This window comes from Oryctolagus cuniculus, chromosome 11 (genome assembly GCF_964237555.1).
Source record: "Oryctolagus cuniculus chromosome 11, mOryCun1.1, whole genome shotgun sequence".
Lineage (NCBI taxonomy): Eukaryota > Metazoa > Chordata > Mammalia > Lagomorpha > Leporidae > Oryctolagus > Oryctolagus cuniculus.
Window position 1 is genome coordinate 60,064,370 of NC_091442.1, and position 16,961 is coordinate 60,081,330.

General features: G+C 49.9%; 1 protein-coding gene across 1 annotated transcript; it reads left to right on the forward strand.

Annotated features, from left to right (window-relative positions):
- Positions 1–711: 711 nt before the first annotated feature.
- INHBC (inhibin subunit beta C) lies at positions 712–15,794 on the forward strand. Its single transcript, XM_002720908.5, has 2 exons — positions 712–1,672; positions 12,521–15,794. Exons 1-2 carry the CDS (start codon positions 1,360–1,362, stop codon positions 13,261–13,263), a joined length of 1,056 nt encoding a protein of 351 aa, XP_002720954.1. The 5' UTR covers positions 712–1,359; the 3' UTR covers positions 13,264–15,794.
- The last annotated feature ends 1,167 nt before the right edge of the window (positions 15,795–16,961 follow it).

A 16,961-nucleotide genomic window follows, 5' to 3' on the forward strand; every position in this document is an offset into this window, starting at 1 on the left:
TCCCTCCCTCTCTCTCTCTCTCTCTCTCTCTCTCTCTCTCTCTCTGCCTCTGAATAAATAAGTAAATAAATAAGGTTTAGGCACCTGCATTATAGACCAGGCACTGTGCTTGTGAAGTAACAGCCAGTGGCAGAGACAACTTGCTAAGTGAGTGCACTACAGAAGGCACTTGCAAAGGGAGTCTGGGAAAACAGAAGGGTAACCATTGGCCAGGTTTCATCACGTGCAGAGGTGCAGGTACTCTGGTTCTTAAACTTATGTAGCAGGAATCATAAAATTTGATTAAGCACTCACTGGGTGCTGGCTATGGTTATAAGTGTTTTACAGGATTATTTAATTCTCAAAACCCTAATGAATAATCATTACAGGCCTTATAATTCCATATTCAAAATCCTAGGGCTAGGCATGTTTCAGAATTCAGAAAATTTCAAGTTTTAGAAAGTGAAATCCTAGTAAGCGTTCTGTCATTCTCTCATTCCTTCAATGAAGAAATCCAGTAACATGCCGGGGGACACACAGCTAGCAAGAGGAAGGGACAAAAGTAAAAAACCTGTGCTCCTGCCCTGCCCCCCCTCCCAGGTAAACCCTTGCTGTGGGGACAGAGGCTTTGCCCTTGAGATTCACCACTCAGGATCTTTGATGGAGAGAGCTGAGAATTCTGAGAAATCTCAAAACACCTTTTCCTGGGCAGAACAAACCCCAAAGGGTGAGCGCATCTGGATCTCAAGTCCCTTCTCAATGTCAGTCTTGCCCGTGAAGATGTGTGTAACCTAAGTCACTTCATAATGGATGGTCCGTCCCCCACCCCGACAAAACCCACAAAGGGGTAGCAAAGATGGCTCAAAATGACAGCACCGGGAGAGAGGCTGAGGCGTGGGACGCGGGATTGGTAAAACACTGGGCAAGGAAGAATGCAGCTCCTGATGTGACAGTGACCCAAAGGACACCTTTGGCACCAGTCTTAAATCCTCTGCTCTTCCCCTGCCCATGCCCCCAAGGCCTCCCAGCAAAGTCAGTGATCCTGAGGAGGAATTTCAGCTCTCTAACCTTTGTCCCCAGGCCTGGCAGCTCACATGGATGGCAGCTGTCTCCCAGCATTGGCCCGGGGACATTTCTTTCCCCAAACAAACCAACTTCTCACTTCCCACACTCTGTACTTTCACTGACTCATCTGCCAGATTCTACCTGTTGCTGGCTGCGTTTCCATGTCAGATGTTTGGCTGCTCTATGCCCTCCACAAAGGAGTTGTGCCAGCTGGACACACGCTCCTTCCAGAGCCCCTGACGGCTGGGACGGAGTTGAGACCACTGCTGTTGAGACCCTGAATTGGTGTGATTTGAGGAGGGCCCTCCCCCAGCAATGACCTCCTCATTGCTCCTGGCTTCTCTGTTCTTGGCTGTGGCCACAGTGGCCACTCCCAGAGGTGGCGATCAGTGTCCAGCATGCGGGGGGCCTGCCTTGGACCTTGAGAACCAGCGGGAATTGCTTCTCGAACTGGCCAAGAGAAGCATCTTGAACAAGCTGCACCTCAGCCAGCGTCCGCTCCTGAGCCGGCCAGTGTCCAGAGCGGCTCTGAAGACCGCACTGCGGCGCCTCCGTGGGCCTCCATGGGGAACACCTCTGGAGGACGTCAAGGGACAGGACTATGAGATCATCAGCTTTGCTGAGACAGGTGGGTTCCCAGTCTGTAGCTCTTCCCCAAAACCTGATCCTTCAAGGAAAGGGCATGTTTCCTCACCCACCTCCATCCTGACTCCCTCCCCTGAACCATCCTCTCCCACCCTGGAATCTGCTCTCACCCCCAGGCTCTCACCCCCAGCTCTTTCTGGTAGCTCGCACCTGACCAATGAGCAGCTGGAATGCTGGTGAACTTCATTTCTTTAGAGACAGCCTGGCCCTCATCACCTCGGCCCTTTTCCCTGCAGGACCCACAAATCTCCATGGGCTGCAAGGGTGAGCTCTTCCATTGCTCAGGTCCGGTCACATTAGTAGCTTGAAATCAAATATGGTGCGAGAATTTATACCATCAAAACGGACAAACACTACAAATCAGGGACTTTACTACTTTCTTCCCCCACCCCACCTCCTGGGCCAGTTGTCAAATATTTACCAATACACCACTGCCTGTGTCCTAAAAATAGAAGTTTTCTGCCTCCCATACACTTAACATCAGTGCAAGGATGGGCACGATAACCTTCATGAGATCCTTCTGCTCAAAGTGGGGGACGCGAGAGCAGGAGGCTCAGAGTAGTCACTAACGCATAAGTTCTGACCTCCCTCCAGGCAAGTGCCTCCGTCTGCCCCAGACTTCCCTTGTGTAGGGCCTGGTTTTCCCTGGTTGTATTTTCCCACTGCTCACCACTTCTTCTGGGCTTGTCGACCCATACTCCTAGCCCTAGCCTTTCTACTTTCTCACACATCTTTCATTTTAAACAGGAAATGGCCTGTGTTTGTGGCTGAGTAAACTCAGCCTGCTTCCTGCCCCCCCCAAAAGTTGAGGCCCAAGAGCTTCTTTTCATTTTTAATTGTCTGCTTTCATTTTTAATTGTGTTCCCTTTTCATCCAAACTGGTGCTGCTCTCACCATGAAAATTCTCTTTAAAACCCCGCGGGCTTTCTGAATAATCAGTTGCAGTCTGCTCAATTAGACAGAAGGCACCCCTCTCTAATGAGACAGATGCTTCTTTAGGCTACGAGTCAGTGTTACAAGACAACACCTTTCAGATTCTTAGAAATCCCTTTGTCTACTTGAGAGGATCTACAGAATTTCACTTTAAATTTTAGTTCTCAACAAGATGTTAGATCTTAACAAACAGTTTTACAGGTCAGCCTTTCTTTGTTTTGATCTTTGCTCTGAGCCCAGATTGTGTTTTACGGGCAGCGAACTGGGTTTGACAGAGAGCGGAGGTATGAAAAAGGATTTTATTTTTCAACCTAGCAAGTCCTTTTAGAAATATTTTCTCTAAATTCTGTTTGAAAATTGAACAATTCCTTTTTAAGTTCATCTCTCTCCTGAAATGCCTTATCATAGGCAGCTAAAATAAGCCAATTGGCATTTTCAGCATTCCGCCAGGAAATAGCTCTAGCTAGATTCACAACTTTGTTAGATATCTTTTCTGGCTCCCAAGTCACCACGGGTGACAGCCAACACACACCACAGGTTCCCCTTCCTCCAGCTTCCTGTAGCAGTTTCCCTTTGCTCTTCTTAGCTTCACGAACAGTCTTCTCTGCCCTAACCTCTGCTTGCCACTCAGTCCCAAAGCCAATGCCAAGGCTGTCTTGTTTGGGCAGCACCCCACTTCTGATACTGATTTCTTTTTCTGTTATTTATAATGTAACACCAGGAGTGGGCATTTGACACAGTTAGGGCACCACTTGATATACAACTGCATTCCTTATCAGAGTACCTGGGTTTGAGTCTCAGCTCTGCTTGCCATCCAGCTTCCTGCTAAAATGTAGCTGAGGAGGTAGCAGGTGGTGTCTCAAGTACTTAGATCCCTGCCACCACGAGGGAGACCTGGATTGAGGGCCAGGCTCCTGGCTTCAGGCTGGCCCAGTCCCAGGTGTTGCAGACATGTGAGGAGTGAATCATTGAATGGGAGATCTGTCTGAATCTGTTTCTCTCTGCCTTTCAAATGAAAATAATTAATTGAAATGTATGTGTATGTGTGTTTATAAATATATACATTAAAAAAACCAACACATAAGCCGGCGCCGCGGCTCACTAGGCTAATCCTCCGCCTAGCGGCGCCGGCACACCGGGTTCTAGTCCCGGTCGGGGCGCCGGATTCTGTCCCGGTTGCCCCTCTTCCAGGCCAGCTCTCTGCTGTGGCCAGGGAGTGCAGTGGAGGATGGCCCAGGTGCTTGGGCCCTGCACCCCATGGGAGACCAGGAAAAGCACCTGACTCCTGGCTCCTGCCATCGGATCAGCGCGGTGCGCTGGCCGCAGCGCACCGGCCGCGGCGGCCATTGGAGGGTGAACCACCGGCAAAGGAAGACCTTTCTCTCTGTCTCTCTCTCTCACTGTCCACTCTGCCTGTCAAAAAAAAAAAAAAAAAAAAAAAAAAAAAAAAAAAAAACACATAGATGCTTGAAGCAAGAAATTCACTTTTTTGATATTGTGGCTGGACTGGTCTTATCTGACAGTTCTCTCCATGTATACAGTTGAGGTCACTCATGCAACTGCTCTCAGATGGGACTAGAATATCAAAGATGTTCTCTGTTACTCTAAAGTCTCCCTTTACATGGCTTCTCCCCTCTTAGTAGCCTAGCCTAAGTTTCTTTTTCTGTTTAAAATTTATTTGAAAGGCATAGAGAGCAGTAAGGAGAGCTACCAATCAGTAGTTCGCTCCCCAAATGCCAGCAACAGCCAGGAGCCAGAAACACAATCCAGGTCTCCCTCATAGATGGCAGGAACTCAGTTATTTGAGCCACCACTGCCTGCCAGGGTCTGTATTGGCAGGAAGCTGGAGTCAGGTGCCAAAGCCAGGAACTAACTCAAGCATTCTGATGTGGGATGTGGGTGTCTTTATATATATAAGTAACATTCTGTTATGGTTGTTTTTGTTACTTTGGGTCCATTTTCAGTGTACTAGTCCAGGATTTTTTATTTAAAACTTTTTATTTATCTATTTGAAAGGCAGAGCAGCAGAGAGAAAGTGAGAGATTATCTGCTGGTTCACTCCCCAGATGACTGCAACAGCCAGGGCTAGGCCAGTCAGAAACTAGGAGCCAGGAACTCAATCCAGGTCTCCCACTTGGACAAGGGTCCAAGTACTTGGGCCGTTTTCCACTACCTTCTTAGGTACATTAGCAGGAAGTTGGATTAGAGGCAGAAGAGCTAGGACTCAGATAAACACTCAAACATGGAATGCTGGTGTCACAAGCAGAAGCTTAACCCATTGTGTCAAAAGCCAGCCCAGATTTGGGCATGTTAACTACTTGGTTAAACACCTATCTGAGCCTAGGTTTCTTTGCAGCACTGTGAGCAGCTTCCTTGAGTAAGAAACCTGAATATATGGATACCCAGCAAGTTTTTGTACACACTAGTCTTGCTAATTGTCTCATTGGCTAAATCACATCACATGACCAAGACCAGATTTGATGTGGGAAAGGACAGCACAAAGCTATAAATATTGGGAGGTGTTGGTCCCTGAGGGTCAACAAGGTAATGAATGGCCTACGACAGGCCCTGCTGATCACATGTCTGCATCCCATAACTGGAGTAACTCAAGAAGTTCTAACTGTAGCACGCTAGCATGACCTCGCAGGAGATTAGTTGGGCCATTCAGACTAGGATTTTGGAATTGAGACACTGGATGATCAGCTCACTTAACCAGGAGAAGCTGAGGGGAAAGTCTGCAACTCATGACCTGGCGTCATGATTTTGGGACCTGAGAAAACTGACAAGGAGGCAGACGTAGATCCACAGAAAGAAGTATAAAATGTATTTTCATGGAGAGACAGAGATGAGAGAGATCGTGTTGGCCCTCACATCTGTAAACAGCCTTATTCAAATAATGACTGTTTGAACTTCATTTCCTGCCTTTTTATGCTCATGAAAGTATCAGTTGCATTCCCACAATAAAGCACCCTTTACTTGATAAAGAAAAATAAGGCATTTTTTAAAGATTTATTTATTTATTTGAAAGAGTTAGAGAAAGAGAGAGAGAGATCTTCTATCCACTGGTTCACTCCCTAGTTGGCCACAACTATCGGAGCTGTGCCCATCCGAAGGCAGGATCCAGGATCTTCTTCTGGGTCTTCCATGTGGGTGCAGGGGCCCAAGGACTTGGGCCATCTTCTGTTGCTTTCCCAGGCCACAGCAGAAAGCTGGATTGGAAGTGGAGCAACCGGGACTCAAACCAGTGCCCATATGGGATGCCGGCCTGCAGGCGGCAGCTTTACCCACTACACCACAGCACCAGCCCCCACAATAGACATTTAACTGCTTCCTAGACAAGTTTAGACTTAATTTGCCAATGAGATTTTTGAGACCATGAATTTTATGACCCATCTAAGTCTTTTTTTTTTTTTAGATTTACTTATTTGTTTGAAATGTAGGGTGACAAAAAGGGAGAGACAGAGATCTCCTATCTGCTGTTTCACTTCCCAAATGCCCACAACAGCTGGGTCTGGGCCAGGCTGAAACCAGGAGCCAGAAACTCCATCTTGGTTTCCCACTTGTATGGCAGGGGCCCAAATACCTGGGCCATTTTCTGCTGCCTTCCCACGCAAAAAGGCAGGAAGCTGGATTGGAAGTGGAGCAACTAGGGCTTGAACCAGCACTTTGATATGGCATGCTGATGTAGCAAGTGGTGGCTTAACCTACTGCACCACAACACTGGCCCCTCCACCCAAGTTTTTTTTTGGTTTTGTTTTGTTTTGTTTTGTTTTAATTTTTTTTTTTTTTTTTTTTGACAGGCAGAGTGGACAGTGAAAGAGAGAGACAGAGAGAAAAATCTTCCTTTGCTGTTGGTTCACCCTCCAATGGCCGGCGCACCGCGCTGATCTGATGGCAGGAGCCAGGTACTTCTCCTGGTCTCCCATGGGGTGCAGGGCCCAAGTACTTGGGCCATCCTCCACTGCACTCCCGGGCCACAGCAGAGAGCTGGCCTGGAAGAGGGGCAACCGGGACAGAACCGGTGCCCCAACCGGGACTAGAACCCGGTGTGCCGGCGTCGCAAGGCGGAGGATTAGCCTAGTGAGCCGCGGCACCGGCTCCACCCAAGTTTTTGAAAAATAACTCTGATATCAGTGTAAAAGAAGAATGGAAGAACTGAAAGACCACTCAACAAATGTTTATTGAGTATCTAGTACATACCAGGTGCTAAGGGCACAATGGCGAACCACACAAGCACAGTCTCTGCCTTCATGGAGCTTACATTCTAGCTTGTGGGAGGAGGGAGTGGTAGAAGTACAAGTGTTCTTCAAAAAGTTTGTGGAGGGACTGGCATGGCATAGCAAGTTGAACCACTACTTCTCATGCCAGCATACCATTCTGGAGTGCTGCTTTGAGTCCATGCTTTTCCATTTCTGATCCAGGTCCCTGCTCATGAACCTGAAAAAGCAGCAGAAAATGACCCAAGGACTTGGGCCTTTGCCACCCCCATGGGAGACCTGGATGGAGTTTCTAATTCTTGGCTTTGGCCTGGCCCAGTCCTGGTTGTTGAGGCCATTTGGAGAGTGAACAAGTGGGTAGATATCTTTGTGTCTCCCTCTCTCTTTGTCACTCTACCTTTCAAATAAGTCTTTTTTTTTTTTTTTTTTAAAGCCAGGGAGTGAAGTGTGGCATTTTGGCGTAGCTGGTAAAGTCACTGCCTGTAATGCCAGCATCCCATATGAGCAGTGGTTCATGTCCCAGCTTGCTCCACTTCTGATCCAGCTCCCTCCTAATGGCTTGGGAAAAGCAACAGAAGATGTCTCAAGTGTTTGGGCCCCTGCCACCCATGTGGGAGTCCTGGATAAACCTCCTGGCTCCTGGTTTTGACCTGGCCCAACCCTGGCCATTGCAACCATCTGAGGAGTGAACCAGCAGGTGAAAGATTCTCTCTCTCTCTATCTCTCTCTCTGTGTGTGTGTGTGTGTGTGTGTGTCTCCCTTTCTCTCTGTAACTCTGACTCTCAAAATAAATAAATAATTTTTAAAAGTTTATGGAAAATGGAATTAAAAGATACATTTTAAAAAATTATTTGTGAGGCAGAAAGAACGAGAGCAACAGGTTCTCAAATGCCTGCAGCAGTCAGGACTGGGCCAAGACTGAAGACAGGCGCTGGGAACCCCATCCAGGTCACCCATGTGGGTGAGAGGAACCCAGTCACTTGAGTCACCATTGCTGCGGCCCAGGATCTGCATCAGCAGGAAGTTGAAGTGAGGAGCAGAGCTGGGTATGGAACCAAGACACTCTGATAGGAAATGTTGCATTTCAACCACTAAGAAAAATGCCCACCCCTATAAATTTGTTTTGGGGCCCAAAACATTTGAAATTTATGCATAATTTTTTATAATCCACATTTTCCATGAACTTTTTGAAGGCCCTCACAAACATAATAAACAAATGAGCAAAGAACCAAGATTACAGAGACTGTTGGTGACTGTTGAGAGAGTTAAAGCTAAGCAGGATGATGTCTTAGAGAGATGGAAGTAGAATGGGGGACTGCTTTTTTAAAAATATATTTATTTTTTATTTGAAAAGGGGGTCAGCATTAATCAGTAGCAGATAAAGCCTCTGCCTATGACACCAGCATTCTGTATGGGTGCTGGTTCAAGTTCCAGCTGCTCCACTTCTAATCCAGCTCCCTGCTACTGACCTGGGAAAAACAACGGAAGATGGCCCAAGGATGCCCCCGCACCCATTTGGGAGACCCGGTTGAAACTCCTTATTCCTGGCTTTGGCCTGACTGGCCAGCCCTGGCTGTTGTGGCCATCTGGGGAGTGAACCCCCAAATGGAACATTTCTCTGTCTCTCCCCCCCTCTATGTAACTCTGCCTTTCAAAAAAAAATCTTTAAAAAGAAAGAGACACACAGAAGATATAGATGGAAAGATTTCCCATTCTTTGAGTTACTCCCCTGCTGTCCCTAACATCTGGAACTGAGCCAGGTTAAAATGAGGAACCTGAAGATCAATACGTGTCTCCCATGTGGGTGGCAGGGATCCAAGCACTTGATCCATCACCCATTGCCTCCCAGGGTCCACATTAGTGGAAAACTGGACAAGAACCAGCCAGGACTTGAAACCATGCACTCCTGAATAGGATGCAGATGTCTTAACCACTGTGCCAATCTTCTGTCCCTAAGGGCTAGTCAAGGAGGCTCCTCTGCGGAGGAGATGTTTGAGCTGCATGCCAAAAAGGAGTCAGTTAATCAAAGATCTTGGAAAGACATCATGGCAAAGAGAAAAGCAGGTGAAAAGGCCATGGGATGGGTTCATGTGTGGTAGTTCAGGAAACAGAAAAGAGTCTATGATAAGGAAGAGTGTAGTAATTAAATGACAAACCACCTAAGCACATAAGTTTCCCATTTCAGGAGTTGGGTTGTATCCAATTATCAGTGAAAGCCTTTGGAGGGGTTTCAGCTGAGGAGAAAGAGCTGATCAGACTCATACAGTAGGATTAGTCTGGGAACAGGCGTTATCATGTAGCAGGTTAAGCTGCCACTTGGGATGCTCACATCCGATGTCAAGAGTGCCTGGTTTGAGTCCCACCTCTGCTTCTGGTCCAGCTTGGAGACAGCAGGTGATGGCCAATGTACTTAGGCCCTACTGGTGTGAGAAACCCAGATGGAGTTCTTGGCTCCTGGCTTTGGCCTGGCCCAGTCCCCAGTGTTTCAGACATTTGGGGAGTGAACCAGCCAGTGGAAACTCTCTCTCTCTCTCTAGCTCTATCTGTGGCTGATATCTGAAGAATGGTTTGAAGGGTGAGTGGACCACTTAGGAAGCTATTGCTATCTTTCAAGAAAAAGATGATTGTGTATTGGAACAATGTGTTATAGAGAAGGTAAAGAGAAGTGAAATTATATTATGAATTGGGGTAGAGTTGATAGTTCTTTCAGGTAATTTCAAAGGAAAGGATGAGGACAATGAAGATTTGAGCTAAAGTAATACATTTACAAGGAAGGGGAAGATTGGAGGAGGAATAGATTTGGATTGGGGAGGTAAACTTAGAGTTCTCTGAGTATGAAAAGTTTGAGGTATCATTGGATATTCAAGTAGAATAGTAGATAGGTGGCTGGATATACAAGTCTGGAGCCCAAGGAGAGGTCAGGGCCAGGGATATACACGGCACTCATTTTTGAGAGCCATCAGCATATAGACGGAATTGAAAGGCATGAGAAATGATGAGTTCAGCCTTGGGAGAGTATGCATAGAGAGGAGAAGGGAACTTAGGACCTCCGACATTTAGAGGCCAGGCAAGGGAAGAAGAGCTGTCAGTAAAAGAGACAAAGATGGACTGGTCAAAGCCACCAAAGCCAAGAAAAGGAAATATTTAAGGAGGAGGAAGTGCTTCACTGTGTCAAACACTGCTTAAAGGTCAAGTAAGATGAATGTAACGAGATAGATTTGGAAGGTGTTGGTGACTTTGACACGAGCAATTACAGTAGAGCGAATAAAAACCCAATGAAAATGTTTCAATAAAACAGGAGAGATGGTGAGGAGAAATTGGGCAAATGTAATGAGGATATAAAGAAATGTAGACATTAGAACTATGTTGATGAGGAACTAGATGAAAAGTACAGGAGGTGATCACAGGATTTCTAGAGATGATACGCAGTGTAGGAGTACTACCAATTTTTTATTCCATTTTATTTGAAAGGCAGAGACAGAGAGACATAAAGAGAGGTCTTCCAGGGGCCTGTGCTGAGGCATAGCAGGTAAAGCTGCCAGCTGCCGTGCCGGCATCCCATATGGGCACCGGTTCGAGACCTGGCTGCTCTACTTCTGATCCAGCTCTCTGCTATGGCCTGGGAAAGCAGTAGAAGATGGCCCAGGTCCTTGGGCCCCTGCACCCGTGTGGGAGACCCGGAAGAAGCTCCTGGCTCCTGGAATTGGATCAGCACAGCTCTGGCTGTTGCAGCCAACTGTGGAGTGAAGCAGCGGATGGAAGACCTCTCTCTCTCTCTCTCTCTCTCTCTCTCTGTCTCTCTCTGCCTTTCATTCTCTCTGTGTATAACTCTGACATTCAAATAAATAAATAAATCTTTAAAAAAGAGAGAGGGAGAGGTCTTCCATCTACTGATTTACTTCCCCAAATGTGTGCACTGGCCAGTGCTGGGCCAAAGCAAAACAGGAGCCTAGAACTCAATTCAGGTCTCCCATATAAATGGTAAGGACCCAACTACTTGAGTCATCATCTTCTGCCTCCCAGGATGCTCATTAGCAGAACACTGGATCAGAAGCAGAGGAGCTGGGGCTTGAACTAGGCACTTTGATGTGGGATAAGAGTGTCCCAAGGGACAACTTTCACCATTATTCCATTATTGGGGGGTTGGGACAAATTGATTTTAATGTGCTGGCAGAACATTCATTTTACAAAATTAAGCAATTAGAAATTTAGGCCTGAAGCACAATGACTACCAAATCTGTATGTCCAGTCCAGATATTCACAATGGCCACCAACATAAAGAGTATGCTGACTGACCGACCATGTTCATAAGAGCTCCCCTCAACATAGAGTGAAAGGAAATGAAGGTCAAAGACAGACCTTGGAGGGGCAGTTGTTTGTTGCAGCAGTTAAAATGCCACTTGGGATGCTCCCATCCTATATCAGAGTACCTCGGTTTGAGTCCCTTATCCTCTTCTGATTCCAGCTCTCTGCTAATGCACAGCCTGAGAGGCAATAGTGATAGCTCAGATACTTGGCTCTCTGTGACTTCCATGGGAGACCCAAATCAAGTTCCAGGCTCCTGGCTTTGTCCTGGCCCAGCTCCAGCTGTTGTGGGCATGTGGGGGAGATGGAAGACCTCTCTCTCTCTCTCTCTCTTTCTCTCTCTCTCTTTCTCTCTCTCTCTCTCTCTTTCTCTCTCTCTCTCTCTCTTTCTCTCTCTCTCTCTCCCCCAACCCCTCTCCTTCCCTCTCTCCCTCCCATTTTCAAGTAAATAAAAAATTTTTCATACAAGACAGACTTTAGAGAACTCTTGCCTGGAAGGATGATCAGAGAAAGGAAAGATAGCAGAGCCGGCGCCGTGGCTCAATAGGCTAATCCTCCACCTTGCGGCGCCGGCACACCGGGTTCTAGTCCCGGTTGGGGCGCCGGATTCTGTCCCGGTTGCCCCTCTTCCAGGCCAGCTCTCTGCTATGGCCAGGGAGTGCAGTGGAGGATGGCCCAGGTGCTTGGGCCCTGCACCCCATGGGAGACCAGGAAAAGCACCTGGCTCCTGGCTCCTGCCAGGATCAGCGCGGTGCGCCGGCTGCAGCGGCGGCCATTGGAGGGTGAACCAACGGCAAAGGAAGACCTTTCTCTCTGTCTCTCTCTCTCACTGTCCACTCTGCCTGTCAAAAAAAAAAAAAAAAAAAAAAGGAAAGATAGCAGAGAAAACCAAGGAAGAATTATAATTGCTGTGTCATGGAAACACGAGAGGAACGATTTTCAAGGAAAGGGTAGTCAACAATGCTGTCTGAGTGTGTATGAGCCGCTGTCACAGAATACCACCGACCAAGTCAGTTGGCCATGAACAAAAATTTCTTAGCTCATGGTTCTAGAGGCTGGGAAGGCCAAGATCCAAGGGCTGGCAGCTGGTGAGGGCCTTCTTGGTGCACCATCCATGCAAAAGGATAAAGGCTGGGGGAGGGGGTGCTCTTGGTTTTCTAAAGGACTTTAATCCATTTGTGAGGGCAGTGCCCCCAAGACCCAAACACCTCCTGATACCACTGCATTTGGGATCAAATTTCCAACCCATGAATTTTAGGGGACACGTTCAAACCATAGCAAGTGCCACAGAGTTCAAGTTTGCTGGAAACCAAGAGCAGGTGGTTGGTAGAGCTGACATTTGGATGGCCGCAGTGACAGGCCTCTTGTATCCACAGGCCTCTCCGACATCAACCGCACTCGTCTCGATTTCCACTTCTCTGACAGAACTGTGGGCGGCGCGGAGGTCCAGCAGGCCAGACTCATGTTCTTTGTGCAACTCCCTCCCAATACCACCTGGACTACGACAGTGAGGGTCCTGGTGCTGAGCTTACGGGACACAAACCTCACTTTGGCTACCCAGCACCTGCTGGAGGTAGGTGCCAGTGGCTGGCACCAGCTGCTCCTGGGACCTGAAGCTCAGGCTGCTTGTAGTCAGGGGCACCTGTCCCTGGAGTTGATACCTGAAGGCCGGGAAGCTCAGAGCTCAGTCATCCTGGCTGCGGCTGCCCATAAGCCTTTCGTGGCAGCCCGGGTGAGGGTTGGAGCCAGACACCGAGTTCGACGACAAGGCGTCGACTGCCAGGCAGGGTCCAAGATGTGCTGTCGACAAGAGTTCTTTGTGGACTTCCGTGAAATTGGCTGGCATGACTGGATCATCCAGCCCGAGGGCTACGCGATGAACTTCTGCACAGGGCAGTGCCCGCTGCACGTGGCTGGCATGCCTGGCATTGCTGCCTCCTTTCACACCGCAGTGCTCAACCTGCTCAAGGCCAACACAGCCACAGGCACGGCCGGAGGGGGCTCGTGCTGTGTGCCCACTGTGCAGCGGCCTCTGTCTCTGCTCTACTATGACAGGGACAGCAACATCGTCAAGACAGACATACCTGACATGGTGGTAGAGGCCTGTGGGTGCAGCTAGTGTGTGTGTGGTGTGGGCAACCCAGGGGTGGGGTGGGGTGCCAAACACACCCTCAGAGCTGCTCTTCCCCTAAAAGAGGGCCTTCCCTGCCACTGCCTCTGTCCAGATGCAGACCCCTTGAGCAACCCATGGAAAGGATCCCACCTTGGACTTCAGGAGAGCTACATCAAAGAAGAACCACAGGGCCATCTTCATGATCACAAGTCTCTCTCTCACGGCATGGTCCATCCAGCAAGTCTCACATGCTCACCCCCATCCGGGAACTCTGATCCACCTCCAGCCATGAGCAGTGCAGTCTGGTTCCTAGGCAAAGATACCTTTAACTCAGCCTTAACCACCCCATAGCCCACTCTGCCTCCCAGCCCTGCCCACTAGAAGGCCCCCACTCCAGGGTGAGTTGACCCAGCCCCTTCTCCTGATTTTTCTGGGTCTCCAGAGCCCCATCCCTTGGATTCACCAAAGATTAGGTCATTCTCCAAGGTGGGGTTCACCACCTCTGTGTCTTGAGCTTCTGTCCTGCTAACTTGCCTAGGTGGACTGCCAATGTTCTCTCCGCATGCCCTCAACTATTCTTTGTCCTTCTCTGTCCTGTGCTGTGCACTTAGGGGCTGACTTACCTGGGCTGCCCTGCCCTAGGGCTTCTTGCTGGGTTTGACTAAGGGGAGACACAGGCAGGGGACCACAGGAGAGGCAGGACAGAGGTCAGGGTACTTCTTATTCCTGTTCCCTCTCTGGGTGCCCTGGTTCTATGTGACTGTTGCTATGCGGTGACCTAGTGCCTCCTGCCTGGCTACGTCCTGCCACAGTTTTAGCTTTGCCTGCATTCTGATGGCGTTGTTTCATCACCACTAGGGGATCCTAATGGCTTTCCACTTTTGCTGGTCCCTCAGTGCCTCCACGCCCCTTGTTGGTCCCCTTAACCCTGGCTCTACCTCTGTAACGAATTCCTGCACCAAGTCACCTCGATGAAGAAGAACTAGACAACTGAGGGGACCTTCAGTGTCCTGCCAGGACCTTGATGACACCCAAGATGACACAGAGCCTTCCTGTCCTGCCTGCTCAGCTCGATCTTCACCTGGGACTCCTCAGGCCTGGCTCTCATATCTTCAAGCCTCCCCAGGGCCATCGCTGATGGTCTCACAGCTGATAAAGACCTAGGTTTCACCTGCCCCTCTCCTCCCTCTGCACTCATTCCAGGAGATGAGAGAGACGGACAGCCAGTCCCCGAGCAGGCAGGCAGCCTGACGGCACACACGTGCTGGGAGGCAGCACCGTGCTCAGGGCTGGCTGCCGGAAACCCCTTCACCTTCCTCTCACCCACCCCCAAGACTCCGTCCAGGAGTCCTGCTGGAAGCTCCAACTGGACAGGGCCGCTTGAGTGGGAAGAGGAAGGGCTGGGGTGAGGAGAGGGCGGCATTTGCTGGAGACTGGGTCCTCTTCAGACCTTTGTCTGCCTTCCCCAGCCATCTGCTCCCTGTGACTGGACAGTCCAGAACCATGCGGTCAATACCATCTGCAGCCCAAGGCCGAGTTTGCGCAAACCCCCTGTGTCCTCTGGGGGACGTGATGTCTGTGTTTGCTCAGCTTATAACCCCTCCCACCCGTGTAAGAGGCCCCTGTGACAGATGTGCCTGAGGAGAGCATCAGAGAGGGACCTCCCACGGGACTGCATATTGGAGCTGGGGGCTTCCAGAGGTATCCCACCTGGGACTTTAGGAGACCTTAATCTAAGGAGGGCTTCTGGTGTTACCCCACCCCTACCCCTCCTGGCTCCTCCCCTCCTCCACATCCCCCCTCCTTCCCTCCAGTCCTCAGGGACTGGATTAAAGTGAAGTGAGACACAAACCTGGTGGGCAAAATTTTAAGGAGAGGGCCAGCACTGTGTCATGACAGGTTAAGCCACAGTCTGCAGTGCCAGCATCCCACATGGGTGCCAGTTCCAGTCCTGGCTGCTCCACTTCCAATCCAGCTCCCTGCTAATGCGCCTGGGAAAGCATCGAGGGATGGCCCAAATGCTTGGGCCCCTGCACCAGCATGGGAGACCTGGAGGAAGCTCGTGGCTCCTGGCTTCAGCGTGGCCCAGCCCTGGCCATTGTGGACATTTGGGGAGTGAACCAGCTGATGTCTCTCTATGTCTCTCCTTCTCTCTCTCTTTCAAGTTAATAAAATAAATAAACCTTTAAAAAAATTAAGGAGAGACCAAAAAAATTCATCAATCAAAATAAGTAATATTTAATGGAATGTTTTAAAATCAAAATGCAAAAATCCATGATTAGCAAATAGCATATTTTAACATAGAAACAGGGTCTGTATGATTTCTCCCCCTTTTTTGTAAAAAGGGGAGAGAATGGGGGATGGGCTGTGCCTTCCAGGGGCTGCACCAGACCATTTTCCCCCAGATGCTCCTAAGCCCCACTTCCGGCTTTTTGCATCTGGGCCAGGTAAGCTCTGGCGTGCCTGCACTTCCTTACCCACCCCCAAGCTTGTTGCCACCCCCAGCCCCCAGCCCCCAGCCAGGTTGGTGGTGGGGCGAGCAGTGAGGCAGATGGCTGGGGTATTTATAACCTGGGAGCACTTCTTGGGAAAAGTGACTAAGATGCTAAGAGCGTATTTATAGCTGAGTTCTGACGTAAGTGTCAGTGGGGAGGTAGGGCCAGGCCAGGCGCAGCAGCCAGGGGGGTGGAAAGAGCTGGAAATTGGGGGCACCTGACAGAGAGGGTGGCGGAGAGGTGGGGTCGGAAACCACTTCTTGCTGCTCCTGCCTCCGGCTGCTGGCATCTCCAGGGAAGCCCTCTGAGGCACCTTCATGGGCAGATTCACCCACCTTGCAGTCAATGTTCCAGACCCAGGGGCTACAGGACTGTCACCCACCAATCCTGACCCACAGAGAGGGAGCTGGGGAGAGCACCGCACAGAGGCCTGGAATATGTTTCAGGGCCTGTGGACAAAGGCAGGGTAGGCAGAAGGGTCCGAGAGCTTCAATGTCTCTTCTCCCCCACCCCAACCCCGCCACACAGTGCCCTGAGTTTCTAGGACGAGCCTAACACGCCTCACCGAGGGCCACTGCCACGTTGTCAGCATGATGAGGTCCAAAACCAAAGGTAGCCGTGAGGCGGGTCCTGAGGACAGCCTCCGTTCTCTGGCTGGGGGAGGGGGCAGCCAGTGTCTCCCTGTCTCTTGTAGGGGAGGCAGAGTCCCCAGAGTGCAAGTTTGAGTAGCACAGTCCTCCGCTCCCTCCGCTCCCTACGGCACTTCCCTCTCCCTAGGACGCTCTGGTCAGCGCAAGCCCGCTACCGTCCGGAGGCACGGCACTGCCACATGGTGGACACTAGTGGTACTGAGGCCCGGCCCTCAAAGTGTCAGCCACCTCCTTGGTGCCAAATCTCCTGATCTCTGGAGGCGGGCATTTGGTACAGCAGTTCCAATGCTGCTTAGGGCACCTGCATCCCATATTGGAGTGCCTGGGTTTGAGTTCCATGTCTGCTCCGGATTCCAGCTTCCTGCTATATACACACCCTGGGATGCAGTAAGGGATGGTTCAAGTCCTTGGGTCTCTGCCGCCCCCATGGGGGACCTGGCTTGGGTCTGACCAGGCCCCATCAGCTGCAGGCATTTGAGAAGCAAACCAATGGAGTCGATGTTCCAGACCCAGGGGCTACAGGACTGCGACCCATCAGAAAGATCTGTCTGTGACTCTG